Below are 20,932 nucleotides of genomic sequence, written 5' to 3' on the forward strand. Positions count from 1 at the left end.
TACGGCTTCATCATAAATCAAATTTTGCATACAATCACAAACATTCCAATTTAATCGTGAAAGAAGTGTTATTGGATTCTTTGTGAAGTCCTGAGCACACATCCTCCTTTTGCTTTGTACAGTCTGACTAATAAAATCTCTCTGGTACCATCCAGTAGCTAGTTTTATTGGACTGAAATATGCCATTGAAGCAAGGACACCATTTTAATTGCATTTTTATGCTAACAGTTCTGTTCTCTAATGCATGATTTGGTCCAGAGTGCTGTGAAGATGAGGCTTGAAAAAAGTTATTTTTGAAAGATTGTGTGTGTGTGTGTGTGTGTGTGGTGATGAATTAGTTTGAATGTATGTTAATGTGAATGTGTGAGAAATTCTGAGCTTTAGCTGTACAAACATCTCCCAGAAGCAGAAATAAACTTAATAATTGAGTGGGTAAGGGCAAAGAAGTTTGCCACATTAAGGACATGTCGACAGATATAGTGACTTTTTAGAAACATGTATTTAAAAATGTATTTAAAAAAAATACATTTCTCAAAAAGAAACTACCAACAAATCACTACTACTTTTTCAGAAAATTCTAAAAATAATGTTGTGTTTTGATTCCCAAGGCATTTGGCAACAAATTGGTTTGGCAGCAACTGAAGCATATAAACTTGCGCTATGTGGTGGCATAAACCAGTGAGATGTGTTTGAAAGTCTGCCCACTACGCAGTCGATAAACAGAAAGAGAGAACAAACTGAGTAAAATATAATATGGAACTCAAGTAAAAACAGTCTTAGTTAGCTTGTGCTTATTTAACTTCATGTAACCTACATGAAGGTAAATCATCATCTGGTGATTTAGCTACAGTATTTTCTCAGTAGGTAGTTGAGTAAAAACTAAAGGGGGAACTAAAAATCATTAACTGAAAAACTGAGTGTGAGGGGCTGGTGTTATTAATTTAATAAAATGGCATTCACAATCATGAAGCTAGCTGACTATTTGTCTAGCAATAAGTAGAGCTTTGATGGTTGCTGGGTTAATGAGGTAACTTAGATCCCTTTGTATGGCTGGATGCATTTTAATAATACAAGCCAGCATTAGGGGGTTTCTTTGATCCCTTGCCTTTTTAGCTTCAAGTCACAAAACAGCAAGTGCTGACCAAAGCACAGATGTTAAAAACAAATATATGGAATTAAATGAAAAACAAACAAATCACTTTTAAAAGTACAAAAGGCACAGCCTAACCAATAATTTTAGAGGGTAATTATTTTTTCTCTAAAAGCAGCTCTGGCTTGAACAAATATTTTAACAAAGTAAAATAAACAGTATGTGTAAATTCTTACATACGTGTTAGATTTGTGTGTGTGTGTGTGTGTGTGTGAGAGAGAGAGAGAGATTGCATTAGAACTGTATCATGCCAGTGTTTTCACAAATTTTGGCTTCACAAAAAAAAAAGCAATAACATTATTCATGAGCATACTATTTTTGATTTTCAAGGGGAGTTTTCATTTCATTGTTTTTTTTCTACATTTGACAAAAATGTTCCAGAGCTTGATATGATGTATTGATCATTGATACATTCCAATCACACTGTTGTTAAAGAAGAAGAAGACAGCTAGCCAATGCAAAACCCTCTTTCACAATGGACTCAACTGTGCATACATGTCGGTCAACAATTTACTAAAAACATCACTCAGCCCAAGGTAGCACTCCTAAAAAAAAAAATAAAAATACTTGTTTCCTGTCTCCCTTCCAGATCCCTTCGAGGCTTTCATCATTTTTTCAATCCGGCACGAGATAAGACGAATAGACCTTCATAAGCGAGACTACAGTCTGCTGGTGCCGGGGCTGAGGAACACCATTGCACTAGACTTCCACTTTAATCGCAGCCTCCTTTACTGGACAGATGTGGTGGAGGATAAAATCTACAGGGGACGGCTCTCCGAGTCTGGCGGTATGAACACACATGAGTATACACACCATATGTACACAAACATTTACTATATATAAGACTGCTGTGATATGATGCATGTAGAGTCATGTCGAGCTGATCTGTTCTCCAGGAGCTGTAATTGAAGTCTAAGACACGGCTGGTGATTTATTCTATTGTCTTTACACACACTCATCTGATACAGTTTGCTGATATTGTCTCTCCTTGGAAATTTATCTCAGGTTGACCAGAGTTGAAAAATGCTGTGGGACCAGAAGTCTTCAGCTATACTACAGGAAACCCCCCCCCCCCCCCCCCCCCCCATAAAATGATTAATCAGATCTTCTTTTTTGTTGGTGGCAGTACATTCACCGGGTTCGCTTGCGTTTATTTCCCTCTGCGGAACCATAGAAATCACCTCTTAGCTGTACCTATTTCACCCTTTTGTGGGATGCACATAAAAGCCTCAGCAGAGTAGAATAATTGTAAAGAGCTAGATTATAAATATTGGGGGAAAATCCTTACACCGTGCTTAATGGAACCCTGTAGGAAGCAATGGTCTTTATAGGAAGAGCTTTCCTCAGTAGTTTTCTGAGTTACCTCATCTGCTGCTTTGAAAGTGTTTTCCTGAGCAGTAGAAAGACACACCTAGCACCAGCGCTGCCCATTGACTGCAATGTATATCAGTGCTGAATACTCATGCTATTTTCTTTCTGATATTGGTTTTACAGGGGTGACAGGTATTGAGGTGGTTGTGCAGCATGGCCTGGCCACCCCAGAGGGCCTGGCTGTGGACTGGATTACAGGGAAACTGTACTGGATTGACAGTAATCTGGACCAGATCGAGGTGGCCAAACTTAACGGAGATATGCGCACCACACTGATTGCTGGAAGCATGGAGCATCCACGGGCCATCGCTCTCGACCCAGGCCAAGGGTACATTATGCACTAACACCCACCCACAGAGCCTGCACATAACAATACCATCCTTCAGGCAGTGAAATTACTGGAATAAAGTAAAATTACAGCCTCCATGTATTCCTCACTTCCGCATCTGCCTTGATATATGAAGATGTCTGCTGTCTTAAGGTCCATTACGGCTGCAGATATAGAGTACATCAATAACAAGGCTGCACGCTCTATTCCAGTAATGACAACTGATGTAGCTAACACCACCCCAACCGCTGTTCTTGCTTCATATGCTTTTCTACTGTCACTCTTGTTCTGCGGTAATGTGTTTCTTCAAAAAATTATTTTAAGCAGGGCCTTCAAATAAAAAGCCCAAAATATGCTTTGTTTTTATTTGTACCTCATTCCTCCCAGGACCAGTTTTCATAATCATGTTTTTTTTGTCCTGCTGTGAGACATGGGAAGAGTATTTGTCGATTGATCTGTGGCTCTGAAATGGCAGCAAGCAAGACAGTGTTAAAGTGCATTGATTTGACTTTCTATTTCTTGGTATGAGAAGTGCTATGATAAGCTTTTAAATGTGTTAAATTATTTGTCATACTAAGGGTAAGAGTTTTGACTTGTTATTGGTAGATACAACATGCCTGGGAGGATTTGATACTGCACTTTGTCTTTGTGACCATCCACCCTAGAAATGAAACAGAATTGCATGAACAGGAATGAGGGACAAACAGAAAAATATTCATGAGGCATGAGTCTTAGGATACAGATATCTTAGGTAACTTAAAGGTCCAAGGAGTATTTCTTTGTAGGAATGAGATACAATAAACATTAGTATGTTTTCAGTAGGGTATAATTACCTGTGTAAAGGAATTATTGTGTTTTTTGTTGCCTTAAAATGAGCCCTTTATATCTACAGTGAGAACGGGTCTTCTTCCATTGAGTCCGCCATGTTGAACTTTTTCTACAGTAGCCCAGAACAGACAAACCAAACACTGATCTAGATATGGCCCTTGCTTTTAATGTGGATTTCAAAGTGTTACCTACAAGCTTGGAAGAAGAGGGTGAGATGTGGGAGAGTATTCATTTGGTTGCAATCTGCAACTTGACTGCTGGATGTCACTAAATCCTGGACACACCTTTAACACAACATACATGTTTGTCATGTTATAATGGCTTCTTCTTATTGTAAAATACCAACTTTTAAGTAAATAGTAAATGGACTTATATTTATAGAAAGTATGCTGTTTAAATATCGTATTACAGTGACATACCAGCTTCTTTTTATAACAATATTACAATTTAGAATCAGTACATGTTTGTGCATGTGTGTGTGTGTGTGTGTGTGTGTGTGTGTGTGTGTGTGTGTGTGTGTGTGTGTGTGTGTGTGTGTGTGTGTGTGTGTGTGTGTATGTGTGTGTGTGTATTTGGGAGGTGTTCTCTAATCTGTGTGATTTGCTATTTGTTTTTTTTTCTTACTTTTTCATCTGTTAATTAGATTTACTGAGTCGTCAAAGCTTTATAGAGCCTTGTGTCTCATTGCAATACATTATAATTATTCAGTATTTTGTCATTAATTTGAGATAAACATCTATTATGAATTAGCTATATCTACTTAACCTTTAGAGGGTTGAAGTAGGCCTGGACAGAGTACACCCTGGACAGGTTGTCATTCAATCACAAGGCTGACACAGAGATATACATAGATATATTCATACTATGGGCAATTTGAGTCACCAATTAACCTAACCTGAATGTCTCTGGGCCGTGGGAGGAAGCACAGGCTGGTAGATTCAAACCTTGAACCAGCTTGCCGTGAGGCAACAGAACTACCCACTGCACTACTAATGGTGTTGTGAGAACAGTTGTGAGTTAGTGTGTCAGATTTGTGCAAGACTTCCTAGATGTGTTTGGGAAACCATTGTATTTAAGTGTTAAGGGTTCTGTGGTTTGTTAAACCTATCGTGGTTCTCTGATCACAGTTCAGCCTTGTTCAGGACTGAAAGTGTTAATCCAGGTTGAGGATTATACACATCTATTGGTGCTTGTTGTATTCTATTTTAGTTAAAGTCTATTTCATCCGGGCAGTGTGGGACATAGACATACTGTAGGTCACATGCACATGGATCCATGCAGTCTCACACTTGATTTAGATGATTTCCTCTCAACTGAATTACGATGTCCTCATGTGAACACGGAGCAGCCATCAATACACTACCCACTTGTACAAAGCAAAGATAAAACAAATCCGAAGCAAAGCACTGACCGATGCTGATTTGTGGAGCAAACAGTTCCCATAGACTCAGATACTAGAATTATGTTGATGCTGGTGTCAGTTTAAAGTTTGTTTGTGTGTGCAGACCAAAAAGCCCTTTCAGGACCATTATGTCGTACAACTTGAAAATATTTAGCGTGAATAATTACCACATTTAAGACGAGGTGTACGTACGTGTTTTTTGATTTGTTGTTATTGAAATGTATAATATTATTCTTAATTTTTCTTTTCATTCATTTTCATTGTATTGTATTTTCCTATAGGTTGATTCAATTATGGGCAATATGTGAAACTTTTCACTTAGTTTTTTTTTTGTTTGTTTTTTTGTTTGTTTTCTTACATGCCCACATACTTTCAGGAAGGTCTGGTTAGAAAACATAATGACTTGCAAGCATCTGAAATTAGTGCTAGTGCACAACTAGCTACAATGCAGCAATAGCAATGAAAAATAGTGTATGGCTTCTGAGCGTGGTCCCCAATGAACAGATTTTGCTGGAACACAGCTGGAAAAAGGTTGTAAACAATGGAAGGTGAATACAGTGTGTCGTTCTTTTCAGCAACAGTTTGTTGACTGAGTCAGTACAGCGCCTGTACCCTCAAACTCCAGTCCCGAGACAAATCACAGCTAAATTCGACTACACTGACATAAAAGAGTATGACAGGAAATAAAATGGACAACCAGAACAATACTACTGTGGTGGTCCCAAATCTGTGTTTGTTCACCTTTTAAGACAAACCGAAAATGAACTATTTGTATTAATCAATGCAGTACAATATCCACTGCCCACTGCTGCTTTATACTGTATTAAAAAAAAAACATATCCTTCAGTTCATGAAATCCCTGAAGCATCTGAAGGCAGCAGGACTGATGATGAATTTGCATGCAGCCTCTGAAAAGTGCTGTGCCAGAGTGCAGTGCTGTATGCACATCCATTCACTATGTTTACCTTCATTAAATTGGCTGACAGCTGGCTGCTACAGTATAACCATGCAGACCTTTAGACATGTCTATCTATATGGTTATAACTCAATATATTGCTTTCTTTATGATGGTGACATCCTGTTATAATGACTCATCATATGCCATTTTCCAACTTTCTTTTCAGCATAAGTAGCCTTTTTATATTTTATCCTTGAAACACATTGCAGTGTTTTAATATAACATTAATTACTAAATTGTGTGACCATGTACGAGGTGGACATTAGGATTATAAGGAAAATAATTTTGGTCCCATATAATCATATAATAGGTTTTCACCAAATCAATTTCTATGGTTATTATAGTAGGTGCCTGATGAAAATTCTCCTTCTGACTTTTGGAGCAGATTTATGGTGATGCGAGCTGATCTATATTCACTTTGAGCCTTTCCTTACATTGTGCTGCTGCACATACATGAAAAAAAATACAAAGTGTGGTGCGCAAAGTTGTGCATAGAGGTGAACACACCTACGTCTCTGACCTACCGTATTGCACTTTGTATTTGTTATTCAAATTTCAACTGAGCCCCTAAAAAACTAAACTAAAGGCACTATGCACACTTTTGCATCGCCGGAGAACCGGGCCTGCTCTCTGTGTTGTTTCTTTATGCAAAAATAAGAAGTCTAAAAGTAAATTAGAATGTTTTTTTGAATTATATCTCTTCTGCAGACTATTGAATAATGTTTTAATACATCATCTAGGTGAGAAGTGTTGCTTAGCAGCAGCTGCTGTAAGTCAGAGAAATGAGTTCTGCCAGAAAAGATACAGATTTTAAAAATTTAGTGGTGTCTGAGTGTGATAGAGAAGAAGCAGTCACCCACCACTGCAGAGACTCAGGTTTACTTCCAGCTATGCCTCTGTCTTGGTGTCATATCAAACACAAGTGTCAGTGTTTTTTCAGTGCAAATATGTGACGAAGCTGGTGAAGGATCATGTCCATGTCACTGCACTGTGAATCTCCTGGTTTGTCAGTGGGCCTGGGTGGAGAAAGTATGGTGTACTACCATGGTTATTTATTCACCTGAAGGTACAATTACATGAACATTATAGATCTATATTTGACCCTTACTCAGCCTTGAAAACAGGATATGAAAGGATATTTCTTCATGAGTAGTAAATAAATATTTAGTGGCGCGATCACCATGCATGATAGATCATAGTCTTTGTTTAGTGTTTTTCAGGCCCGTAATAGTGTGTGTGAACTGCATGATGTCTTGTCTCTCTTGATACTGACTGTGTTGTTCATCTCCAAACATAATATGGACTTATTCACATAGTTCTGTAATGTTGTCAACAGGTTGCATCATCTCTTGTGCATATATATGCCTTGTTCATGCAAGGGGGATAATTAAAAAGTAGGCCTCTTTTTTACAAAGTGCGACACTAAGCTCCTGCAGATGGTGATAGTAGCCACCTCTTGTTGCCCTGCTTCATGTAGGCAGTTAAGGATTTATTTTATAGTATCGTAAAAGAAAAGGAAAAGAAAAAGCAAACAACACGAGCAGTTCACCCCTGTGGGAACATCGCAGCTGCTCCCCCAGGTGTGTTCCATCAGTCCATATGCATCTTATAGTATATAACACTTTTTTTTTTACATCAACAAAGTGTTTTTTCTGCTTAAAATCACTGAGAGGATACATTTTGGTCCATCCAGGAACTTTCCAGTTTGAAACATTTGAATCCATATTTGGTAAAGATTATACACAGTAGTACAAATTATACAACTGGATAATTTTTTTATATTGTTGGTGTGTTGCTGGTATTTTACATGTGGTTAAATAACTTTGGATAGATGCTAGAGCTTTCCAGTGGTTGTATACTGGGCACTATAAATCAGATTAAAGCAAAACCCAGACATTCCTAAAATCAATTTAACACTTTTAACAAATGAGTAATCTGCTCATGCACTCTCTCCTATAGTACTCTTGCACATTTGGGAGGATGACTACATTTCATAGCTGTACAGAGTAGGATTAATGGGTGCTTTCGGTGCCTAAAGACGCATTTCCATTCCAAGGCAATAATTCTAATCTAATTACTTGAATCCACTCAAAAGTGGATCATTGATCAGGGAGGCCTTATCAAGTGAATAAGGCTATTGATCTGGACAAGGATATTTCTTCCTAACACTGTTTCGTTGTCGTCAGTATGTGATTTAAGCTTGAGCATCCATTTTCTCCTTCATTCTCACTGACTTTGTGGACCAAGGTAGGACAGAGGCAATGTTTGCTCGGTTGTAGTAGGACTCAGGATGCTGTTGATGGTCATATCACTGACAGTGTTCATTTTCAGGCCTCATTGAGCTGCGGAAAGTCATAATAAAACAGATGGCCTCAGATTTAAAGGCCTGTCACAGATGTTGAGGGTTGCACTGGATCACTGGTGCTGTTCTTGGACAGTCATTGCTGCCACTGTCTGTGTTAATGCAAAGAGTTACAACAACATTATGTGATTACTGTGTTTTCCAGTATAATGACACTGACAAGTACAAATGGTTATCGAATAGTACTCTAATACTCTTTTTATTGGATCTATGAAAAAGAATCAAACAACTCAGTATTCAATATTGGTGATTGTCATCATAAAAGAGTGACAGCCATCAATAATAACGGTTGCCTTTGGTTTTCTGTTCTAAGGATCCTCTTCTGGACCGACTGGGATGCCACTTTCCCCCGAATTGAGGCTGCGTCAATGAGTGGAGGAGGTCGACACATTGTATTCAAAGATATGGAAATTGGTGCCTGGCCTAATGGACTGACTCTGGATCATTTGGAAAAGAGGATTGTTTGGACAGATGCACGGTATACTATTATGGTTCTCATATAGTGTGCAGAGGTCTTCACACCTTTAAAAACTTTTAATACATGTATGATATTATATACTGTGAATGACACCATTCCCAGAATGAAAATTTGACTTGAATCTCCATTCTCCAAGTAGTCATTAAATAATGGCGGATATTTAATATTTAGAGATCTTTGTACAATTGCCATATTTGGTTTTGAGTGGGTCTTGAACAATTTAATAGTTCCATCAGTGGACTGGTGGATAACATTTTGATCTGCCTACTTCTACTGTTCCCTTTCAATGCATTTGAAGTGCAGTTTAAACTTTGATATGGCCCTTTGTGTTGATCTCTTTTGAACAGCTCTGACGCCATTTTCTCTGCACTCTATGATGGAAGTGGGGTCATTGAGATCCTCAGGGGCCATGAATACCTGTCCCATCCCTTTGCTGTGTCTCTATTTGGAGGGAATGTCTACTGGACAGACTGGAGGACAAATACTTTAGCAAGAGCAAATAAGTGGACCGGGCAAAATGTCACAGTCATCCAGAAGACGAGTGCTCAGCCATTTGACTTGCAGATCTTCCACCCCAGCAGGCAACCACAAGGTGAGAACAACAACGATTTCTGCCTTTACTGTTTGAGATGAGATGACTCACAGAAAAGGGACATTTCACTATGGACCCTGGGTCCAGGCTCATATGTACTTTGTTTAGCTCTCCTTGAATATTTGCATGATTGATAGTGCAGGCCGGGTGTTTTGTTCCATCATTTATGATCATCTCTGTACGAAAACAAAAATAATTATGACTGGATATTGACTGAGGATACATTTCAATTTGAAACAGAGTGTGGTATCATAATTTATGAGATTAAAATAAAATTAAAAAAAAGTACAGTATAATGTAATTCATTTAATCTTCTGCTTCTGCATCATTTCGCCGTCTGAGCATGTTTGAGTGAAAAAGGTACTCATGCAGCGAATTAGCTAGCTACAGTTCATGGTACTGCTGAATGTGTTTTTCTCACCATCCAAATTATTCTAATTGGTTCATATCACTATATTAAGCTTTTTTTCCCCCCTTTTTACTTAATGGGTACAACGGGAGATGCAGAATGAGAACCACATCTTCTTATGAGTAATGAGTAATGGTAATGAGTAATGGTGGCATATCCAATAATCAAATCAATTAGTAATGTGAACAATGTGTTGTAGTGACAGGAAATATATGAAATAGTCCTGAAACTTCATTAATATCGCCAGCAATTTCTTTTCACTGAATGCTTTCAAATCTGTATCTGCCACAGTGGAATAGGTAATCAATTTTGTGAGAGGCTAAGTAAGCCAAGATTCTGACCGCAGAAGACACACTGCTGATGTGCTGTCTTGACAGAAGGCCTACATATGTAAGCCAGTCTTCATTTAATATGCAGATTAGCTTGCAAGATATATTGCCAAGCTGAAATAAATGGCATAAAATCTGTTTTTGGTTGGCTTTATTGTGTGTTTTCCAGTAAACTGGTTGTTTAAATTGATTTGTGATTGATATTTAAAGCAGAGCTCCCCCACCAAAAAATAAATAAAAAATCAAATAAATGCAGTCCTAGACCACCTGATTGATGGATCAGTTTCTATCACAATGGCTTTTTTCAGCATTACGGGGTTCGATTTCATACCCCCCGCCTTCTTGCATATGTAAGCCACCATCCTTAAATAGGCATTATTACGGTCGTAATCGGGTTTGCATCTATTCAGTGATTCCACTGCTTCCCTAGTGTGTCACGAGTTAATTTGCTTGTTTCCATCCTGTATTCTGCATTGTCATGACTGTTCACCATAGATAAGTGTGAGCAAAGATGACTGCTTTCCCAAAGAAGACAGTAAGCGTGCCTAATCCTATTAAAAAAAAAAAAAAAGGCTCAACAGGGGGGAGTTGGCTGTTATCCACTCTAGCAAGAACCAAGGCCTAGAGATGTGTTGCTCTACTAGACCCTGAACATCTGGACCTGAGAGGAAAAAAAAAAAAAAGGGCGGATGAAGGGAGAGACATCAATATGCTGCTTGTCTTAGGAGCTGTTCAGCAGGTGCCACAGTGGAGCTGCAGTGGATGCATAAACAGCTTGTAAATATATTATGTGTCATTTGAAAGGCAAGCCTATGTTTTAACATTCGAATGAGTAACAAGTGTTTGCGAATTAGGAGGCACACTAGCAGTTACAAGGCTTCACAGCTGGAACAGATAATTGGTCGATTATAGACAGAAGAAATCTTCATGTGTATCCGTTGTCCTATTATTAACAGCAGAAAGTTGAGAAGTTTCACAGATAATATGAATCATGTTACTGCATTCTTGGAACACAGCTGTGTACTTAATTTAATGCATAACGCATGCTCCCTTTGTCGTTAATGTTGTTGTTTTTATTATTATTATTATTTATTTTTGGATTGATTATTGGATTCTTTAATAATAATATTATTAGAATTAGTACAGTTATTTATTTATTTATTTTTAATTTATCTGGTTCTCTTTCCATGTGTGCAAAGCTTTACACTAACACTCATTATGCCACACAGTAATTTTCTTGCAGAAACACTACACTGTAATTATCATGACAAATATGATAGACTGAAATAGATAAGAACAACAAATATAGGTATCTCTGTAGAAAGAAGTGCCTGTATACTAAATTGTATTGCCACTGCTTCTCCAGATATGACTTTTGGATTGAAAAAAAAAATCTTTATTTTTAGAGAATGTACTACCATTTCCTCTGGCTAACCATAGCAGTGGGCTCATTCTTTAATTTATGTGTTGCAAATACATCTGACAGTTTAGAGTAAACAAAAACCTTGGCTCTGTTGTTGCTGCCTGTCATCCTTCAAGAGCATGATTTGGGTGAATGCAGCACTCTTCAGATATCTCCCCATTAGCATACTGAGTCAGCTGGGTGTTGTTTCCAGCTCACCGAGACAGAGTTGAAATTTTTTTGTCTTAAATAAGCCACCTTGATGATGCAATGGAGCTCTCCAATGTGTTGCTGAAGGAGCCCGGAAAATGAACTTTGAATGAGCTTGTTTGACATGAATCATCTAGAGTAGATGGAGAATGAATGCGTTTGATGCATGAAATGTGATTTCAGCATGATGGGAAATAATTGAAGTGTGGGTGCCTTTCTTTAGTCTTGCTGAGGTAATTTATTCTCAATAAGATAGAGTAAGAAATGGAATGGAGAAGTTTCACGAAAACCTCTTCAAATGTAATGTTCCTATAAATTCACTGTTTGGTGTAAAACTGTTGGATTTTTTGTTTTTATCAATTTGTTGTGCTTGTCTAGTAGAGACTGTCAGCAGCTCAGGGTCTTAAACTGGATATTCTGGTACCCCACACTTAAAGGCTAAATGAGATAAAATCACCCTTAAATACAAAGTGACAAAGAGTAAACGATATCTGTCTTTTATATTTTATAATTAATTTCCATGTCTCTTAACTATTTTAAACCCAATTTATTTAAAGACCTACCTCAAAACCCAAGCATGGGCAGGCAGTGAGTAAAGATCAGTCAAACTCAGCATAACTGTTCTCAATCCAACATGTTATCTTTGCTTTTAAAGAGAGATCACATAACTATTTATTTTATTTTTTATTTTTTTGCTATAACACAGCAAGAACAATCTTGTAATTATAGCTGTTTTTAGCAATAGTGTTTTGTCAGTTTCAAAGAATTCATTTTCTCTCAGTGGCACAATCAGACAGGCCTTCACATCCAGTATTTATCCTAGCCTTCCTCTTTGTTTGTTATCTCAGCTTCTAATGCTGGCTGTTTTGAAATGTTCCCTTTTTCTCTCTCTTTCCTCCCTTCCCGTCAGCCTCTAACCCATGTGAGGAGAATGATGGACGTGGTCCCTGTTCACATCTGTGTCTCATCAATTACAACCGCACCGCTTCCTGCACCTGTCCGCACCTTATGAAGCTTTCACCCAACAAACAATCGTGCTTTGGTGAGCAAGAACACCTTTCTCATTTTTCATGTTTCAGAGTGAAATTATAGAATACTATGTTAACAACGGGAGAGGGGTTTTGCTTTACATGTGACTTTCTGCCTTCTTGTTTGACACCAGCATTTTCATCACTGTTACTATCACACTCACTTGGATTTCACAGAAAAGATGCATTTTATTGTTTATTGATCTAATTATGTCACCAGCGCTGAAAAGATTCCTCCTATATGTGCGTCGGTCTGAAATTCGTGGAGTGGACATTGACAACCCCTATATGAACGTCATGACGGCACTAACTGTGCCAGACATTGATGATGTCACAGTGGTGGACTATGATGCACACGACGAGAGGATCTACTGGGCTGACATTAAAACCCAAACCATAAAACGGGCCTTCATCAATGGCACCCAGCTAGAGACCATCATCTCTGCAGGTGGGTGCATTCCACACATCCGTACAAAGTCAAATCAGTGTGTGGTGTGTACAACAGTGTTCTGTATGTGTGTGCAAACTATTATTGATTAGCTGGTACAGACATAATCTTGTTGTAAGAGATACAGTATATGCAGGACTGTAAGGAAAGGCAATCCACCAAGCTTTTTTCTTGGTCATGGGTTAGCCCTTATCAATTATATTATAGTAATTTCTGTAATTAACTGTACTAATAAATTGCTGTTATTTGTTCCCTAAGACATGATTGCAAGATGCATCACATTTGAAGAACGCCCCTACCTTTATTCTGCTTGTGTTGGATGCAGTATATACCTGAGCTTATTTACTTTAGAGTTCTGTAAAGCACACACAAGTGTGACCGTTTTCTCATGCTTTGTCTGACAGACATAGTGAACTGCCGCGGCCTGGCTTTAGACTGGCTTTCCAGGAACTTATACTGGCTCAGCTCTGAAAATGACGAGTCACAAATCAATGTGGCTCGCTTTGATGGGTCCCTGAAGACCTCCATCATCCACGGCATTGATAAGCCAAGGTGCCTTGTAGTGCACCCCGCCAAGGGGTAAGTAGATTAGCGCAGTCTGTACACTTCATCAGTGCCTCACCTTCAATGGATAGTATTAGAAAACCTGGCTACAAACCTCATATGTACAGAAGAGGGCCGTGTTGTTGTAAAGAGAGTGTGGTTTACAAGCTTCAAATGTTTGTGCAGATCTTTAAAGGTTGTCAGGTGGGACAAAATCTATTGGCTTACAAACAATTTTCATTTAATAACAGCGTAGCATTTATTGACTTTGTTGTGAACCTGTGATATCGTGTGTCTAATTGTACCACTAACTATTCATCTCACGCCTGTACACACAGCAAAATGTATTGGACAGATGGCAGCACCATTAACATGGCCAACATGGACGGGAGTAACAGCAAGGTTCTCCACCAGAATCAGAGGGAACCTGTAGGTCAGTATAAAAGCTTTGGATATCCTGAGTTAGACCTCCTATTCAGCTGGATTGCAAATGTAAGAAAAGATGAGAAATTACATTCATATTCATATAAGTTTTCTCTATTCAGTTTACTTAAATCCAGTATATTTACATGCACATTGGATTGATTTTATCTGAATGTAAATAACCAGATTAAAGTATTGACATGGTTTGCAATAAGTGTTTTCCTAACACTTGGTTAGTTTGATTATTGGGCTACTGGTTGGGAGAATGTGTGATAGCCCACTGCAAACACCTTAGTACCACAAAACAAGACAGAAAATTGAGTGAATTTGTCAGTGTTGTTTGGTTATGGATTCAATTTGTGTTAATTTAATTCAATTAGAATTTCCAGCACCAACAGCTGTGCCACTACATGCACCGTGTTGCATCTGCGTTCACCTCAGTCCAAATTCATTTGAAATAATTTCCCCATTTCAAACTTAATTGGACAAAGATAACCCAATAAATAAAAGTCATAATAATCTCTGTTCCTGAATTTTACAAATGCAATCAGTAATTTTTGTACTCGTTTGCCATTTTTCCCGTTTCAACAAGAATCACAAACCCACCTCCTCACTAATGATGTTATCTCAACAGACAATGTCAAAGAACGTCAGCAGACTCTTTGGGCAGAGGTGTCAAAGTGGCAGCATTTCTTTGATACCGAGGATCAACACACATTTGATTCACAAAGTAATCGTTTACTTTAAGATCAGAGCAATAAAAGTAAAGTTTAAAAAACTGCCATTTTGTTACTACTCATAGTATTTTTGTGTCAAATATCCACATCTTTGATGCAGCAACAGGAATGTTCCTTGAACCAGTCCAGGACCAATTTTAAATATATGAACCTACTTTGTCTTAATACCAATCCCAAAAGAGGGATTCTCAGAATATCCAGGTATAGAGTGAAAAGATCCACTCTGGCACTTTGTCAAACCCAAAATTGGTCCAGCCAAGGGCTGCTCTTCACATTACTGTACATGATCAGATCTTGTGCTCTGGTTCATATATTTTATACCTTTGAAACTGGTGCCTTTGAAATAACAACATGATGTCTTTCTTTGACTTTTAAAGCCACTCAGATGTGTGGAAATTTTGTTGTTTATGTAGGTTGTAATGACATTATGTGCAAATAGAAATCAAAGCTTCACTTCTTCTGACAGGGGAGACTTTCTGTTTTTATGGGCACTCAGTGTGTACCAACATACTGCATGCACACAGCAGACACATGCCATCTGGACTGATCCGTGATGCTTTAAGTCAAAGGACACCAAAAGGACAAGAGAAGCAACAGATGTAATACTGCCAAATCCGGTTTTTGCTGGATTAGATATTTGTCTAATTAAGATTTTGTGTAATCTTGTCTAAATCATGAAGCAGGCCCTGTGGTCAACACTGTTTGAAACATTTTTTTCCTTTTTTTTTCTACACTGAATCTTGTTATATTTTACCAGAGTAAACTTCACTCAAAATACAATTTTGAATGATCTGTTTCTGAAAAATGCAAAATTAATTTTATCAGTGTTAACATAGAATAAATCAAATGTGATCACCAAGAGAAAACAACCATTTAGCATTTTGTTTTAGGAAATCAAAGAATAATGATTAGGGTGAATGTCCAAACTCCCTCAAACATCTGTTAAGTCGGATCAGCCGATAGATGTCTGGCAGTCTGAAATGTACACCAGTGTGGTGCTGGAAAGGAATCACTGAATAGTGGTTGTGGATGTCCTCTTCTATGATACACTGACAGTAAGGGAAGGGATCGATGTTAAGATTTTTAAGATTATGTAACATTACATTTTCGGGAACTGAATTTCCACCATAACCATACAATACAAATATCAGATTGTATATACTGTATGTGTGTGTGTCATTGTAATACATGTTCTTAAGACTATATTTTTAATATTAAATTCCTCCATTTTACTATTGTAAACTGTGTCCAAGTGAGCAATTGTGGCTTCTTTTAGCAAAAACAATCAGATGGTCTTCATCTCTAGTCTAGCTGTAAAATGCTCAAGGTCAGCTCTCGATTTGTCACACAAAACAGCCCTCCATTGTCATCATTGTATGTCTTCATTCTCCTCGTCTTGTCAGCAATACAGATAGCAGGGTGCACTGTATTTCACTGGATTCATTTATGATTATGGGGTAGTCCTGGGGACAGGCGGAAATTAATGACGCATTGTGACTGAATCTGCAGGACATAAATCCAATACATGGTGGGAGACAGTGAGTTGTCCAGCGGTCCACAGTTGAAGTTGTTTTCAGTTCCCACCATTCACGGTGGTATTATATGAAAACACTTCAAGTTAGACAGGGAGAAAAAAGCAGTCAGCCTCACTATTGTTCATTTTTTTATGTCAGCTGGAGCTCTTATAAAGAGCCAGCAAACACATAAACAAGTCTATTACCCCTCTAACCAAATGCCTAGAAACTACAGTGTGTAAATGTTAAAGTAATAGTACTTTATCCTAAAGTAATGCTGTGTAGTATATTCAAAAGTACATTTAAATGTTGCCTTCTTAGTGCTGCATGTTTAATGGATTTGTAACTGAATATAGTGATCCACTGATTACAATTGATCCATTTCTTACTTATTTTGTACGCTCCTGGTGAAGGTTTTTCTAGTGTTATCAAAAACTGTGCCATGTTTTAAGGTCAAGCTCTGTATCTGAGCGAATCCTAGCACAATGAGTACTAACCCAGTGTCCTCTCTTCATTTGTCTTCCTCTCAGGTCTCTCAATAGACTACACTGCCAACAAGCTGTACTGGATAAGCTCGGCCAACGGCACTATCAACAGGTGCAATCTGGATGGCAGTGGGTTGGAAGTGCTGGAGACTCTAAAGAGGGAGTTAGTCAAAGGCACAGCTCTGGCCGTGATGGGTGAGTGGAGCTTGTCACAAGTGCATCAGATTGCCATTGGGGATTAGTCAGAGGAGTGTGGAGGGATTACGTGTTTAACCAGTTAAGTGGCTGTAGAATGGAGCTATCTAGCCAGCTCCTCCAACAGTTGGGCGTCAGCTTGTGTGAAGTAGCAGAGGCATTAGATAATTAAAACACAATTCAGCAGTGATTGATGATTGATTTTCTCAACTCGTTCGTAATGAAAAGGTAGGGGGATGTTCATTATATGTTGATTCTTGGTATCAGTGTTGAATCCACCGTGTAACACCATCCATCAATGTGTAGGTTCATTTAAAAATCATTTGGAAAGTCAACATGTTGTGCAATGAAATCTTACCTTTATCTCAAAGTCTTGAGCTCACTGCATCAGGCACTCATCTATTTCACCTTTTTAATTTTGTTTTACATCCATAAAGGCTTCCAATTGATACAATATGTACTGTACGTGTTAACAAAAACACATGCTAGTTCTGCCGTTACTGGACGTTTACTGGTGAAATGACGCAGCATACACCAAAGAGGTGACAAATACAATTCTGCTCATATTTCTCTCCATTTTTTCTCCAGAGCAGAATTAGAATTTTAAAATTGTCTGACTTCCACACTGCTGCAGTCTTGACAATTGGAACGCTTCCCAGCGAGTTATTCGAATGCACTTTCCTTGCCAAGATTTGTAATGAGAAGAGAGCAAACAAACATACTGAACAGAGAGCTGTTGGTTATGTCTGTGTCTGGACCAACTTAATTTTTATTTTATTTTTCAGGAAAAAAAAATAAAATCAAAAGTGTCGTCAGGGTGATACTTTGTGTTCTTGAAGCATGTTATTATGAACGATGGCAGTCTTTGGTTTCCTGTGTGGTGGGTATCTGTCAGAATGTGCAGAGAGCATTAATTACACTGTTACAGAATAACACAGTGGCAGAGTGGAATCCCACTGTTTTGTTAGCTGTTAGCATTTTTCAACTCCAACTCACATCTTTTTGGTTAATTTTTATAGGCATTTCTGACAGTAAAGACTCTGACTAAAGAGGACTTCTTCTCATATAGACAATGGAGACTTTATTATTGCATTTTACAAATGGGAGACAGAACTCAAGGTGACAAAGACTAATGGCTTGGTTCCTGCACAGTAGCAGGTACAGCAAAACAGTGAAATGATGTCTACAAGTCTCCATCAATCATAATTAATGACATTTTGTTATGTTGTGGGAAATTGTTTTGAATGGTAGAATGAACAGCTGTTTTGTTATTGTACATTGGTGAATAGAGAAATTTCGCAGTGGTTCAACAGTACATTTGTTGCATGGGAATGAATTACTATATATAGAAGTTCTCATGGATTTTCCCATTTATACTTAGACTCAAGCAAGCGTGAAAGTGTATTTAATACTCATAAGGTCTATTCTAATTAGATATAACAGTTTTTTAGATGACCTCACACATAAGATTATTGGCTTCATCCACTTTTGGGTGTAGATGCCGATCAAATCGATATTAAATTCTTAATGTTAAGCTTAGTGTTTAATAACACATAAAATAACTCAAATGCCAATTCATCCTTTACCAGATTATGCATCAGCAATGATAGAGCAGTTTTCACAAAGTATGTGATAACGCTTAGGATGCCTCATTGAGTCTGACAACAGCACAATAATATCTTATAGCAATTTCACACTAAAATGTTAATATTTACTCTCAAATGTTACTGAGAAAATGACCCTTTACATTTTTTGAGAATGCTCACTCATTGTTTGCTGAATGTCAGACAGTTTCTCTGTACCAGAATAGTTTCCTATTTTGGTACAGTTCGTTGAGTATATACTTGTAAAATATATGGTCAGCTGAAAACGGATGCTAGGGGAAGACAGCAAGACATGTCATTTTTTCCTACCCCAAGCTTCTTTTGCTCTTAGCAAGTGTATAGACTATTGGTGATGGCCATTACAGAAAAATATCTTTTCTGCAGATGTTTGTTTTGTCTCAATGGTGAAACATGCAATTAAGTACATTTGCTGACCATTCACTCTGTCTATAAGTCTTTTTTTACTGCACATTGTCTCACTGTTTCTTCTTTCTCACTAGCTCAGCAAACTGTGTTTATGTAATAGTGATTTTGAATTATACCTTTTATTAGAGTTAAAATGGATATGCAGTTAAATACATATGCAATCTGCTTTGCTAGGGGAATAACATAGGTATCAACCATTAATTAAGCGCTCCCCCCTAGTGATTTGGGCAATCTTAAATTAGCATTAATCTAAAAAAGATTGTACTCTCTCTTCTGGCCTGTAACGGCTTGATAGTTGGTCATGTTTTAAGTGGTTAAGGTCACTCCAAATCAGCATCATGTGTAAATAGGAAAGCTTGAGTTCCATCAAGATCTAGATTCCCCTCAAAGGCAGGAGGTGGATGTTGTTCTGCTGTAGAGATATCTGTAGAGTGCAGTTCTTCTTAGAGGAATCAGATTGTTTGCTGCAGGACAAATCTTACCTTCTTTTTTTTTAAAGTGTGATGATTTATTCCTAATTACAAAATAAAATCTGTTCAGCTAGAGCAGAGCAAAATGACTAGGATCTGTTGAACTGACAATTTTAAGAAAGTGTCAAAATGAACATGTACAGTAAGGGTGCTTGTGTTTCCTTCTGGCTTTTTCTTAGTCCTAGCTATTGCTCAAGCTGGTTGTAAAAAGATATAATGAAGGCACCGTTACCGACACAAGGTCGATCTACTCAGGTGCTAGGGCTCTGTAATAATTGGATTGGCTTGAGGGAAAGGTGAGGGCTTCTATTTAGAAGATGTGGGTGATCCATCAGTCTGGAATCAAACTAGCAGTTGAGGTGGAAATTGAATATGATGTGCCACAAGCGAGCAATCACAGCTAGCCAGTGGTCCCCTTGGCTTCAAATTAACAGAGGGTGCAAAGCTAATCTAGGCTAGCATGCCCTCAGGGGTCAAATGCTTTGTAAACTGCATGTAGACTGTCATTCTCACTCATGGGAATTTGTCTGATTTGGAGAAACGAGTTTTACGTTCCCTTTAAGCACGACATTGAGCCTGAAGCTATTAGTCCATGTGGGAATTGCTTCCCTGTGTGTGTGTTTTTTTATTCTGAATAGATCAAAAGGGGTGAGATAACAGTGTCACACCTTCAAAGGACTGAAGGTGTGACAACTAAAGGGCACATGTTTTTTATTTCGTTTTTCAGGAAAATATTAGCCTACAATTTAATGTTACTGTGTAAATATGACCTTCTTTTTGCATTATGATGCCTGTTTTAAAGCATGCCTCTTCAGTATAATAGTCCATTTTTGCAATTATGCTGCTTTCCAAAAGGACTAAAATCAGGTCCTTCTCCACCCCATTTGCAGAGTCTATTTTGAAGTGAGAAGAGCCACCTCTTCTTCACCACTTTGCACTTCAGTGGGATTTTAAAATTGAGAGTTCCTGTCACGTCGGTAGAGTCTGTGGCAAAGAGCCTGGACTGTGCATCACTGATTTCTGCTGAGGGCAGAGATGAGGGTTGGGGGATAGTGTGGCGGTGGCTCTGTGTGTTGGGGTCAGGAACCTATTGTCCATGTGCCTCTTCACAAAGACACACTCATCACTTATGCTCATGACAGCAGCACTAGTGTAGCCTGGAGGTTCACTGTCACACAGATCCAGACAGGCCAGCCACTCTGTCAGGGTGTAGACGATGAAACATTATGACACACAACAA

At 38.2% G+C, this 20,932-nt stretch overlaps 1 protein-coding gene across 1 annotated transcript in view; it reads left to right on the forward strand.

Moving 5' to 3' along the window:
- lrp1bb (low density lipoprotein receptor-related protein 1Bb) overlaps nucleotides 1-20,932 on the forward strand; it is a 234,865-nt gene that overhangs the window by 138,152 nt on the left and 75,781 nt on the right. The window contains exons 24-32 of the mRNA XM_027291061.1: nucleotides 1,740-1,937; nucleotides 2,645-2,849; nucleotides 8,713-8,877; nucleotides 9,225-9,469; nucleotides 12,730-12,861; nucleotides 13,068-13,295; nucleotides 13,700-13,874; nucleotides 14,177-14,271; nucleotides 17,043-17,192. Coding sequence (XP_027146862.1) covers nucleotides 1,740-1,937; nucleotides 2,645-2,849; nucleotides 8,713-8,877; nucleotides 9,225-9,469; nucleotides 12,730-12,861; nucleotides 13,068-13,295; nucleotides 13,700-13,874; nucleotides 14,177-14,271; nucleotides 17,043-17,192 — 1,593 coding nt within the window. The remainder of the gene's footprint in view (nucleotides 1-1,739; nucleotides 1,938-2,644; nucleotides 2,850-8,712; nucleotides 8,878-9,224; nucleotides 9,470-12,729; nucleotides 12,862-13,067; nucleotides 13,296-13,699; nucleotides 13,875-14,176; nucleotides 14,272-17,042; nucleotides 17,193-20,932) is intronic.

The sequence above is a fragment of the Larimichthys crocea genome, chromosome XVIII, assembly GCF_000972845.2.
Source record: "Larimichthys crocea isolate SSNF chromosome XVIII, L_crocea_2.0, whole genome shotgun sequence".
Classification (NCBI taxonomy): Eukaryota; Metazoa; Chordata; class Actinopteri; family Sciaenidae; genus Larimichthys; species Larimichthys crocea.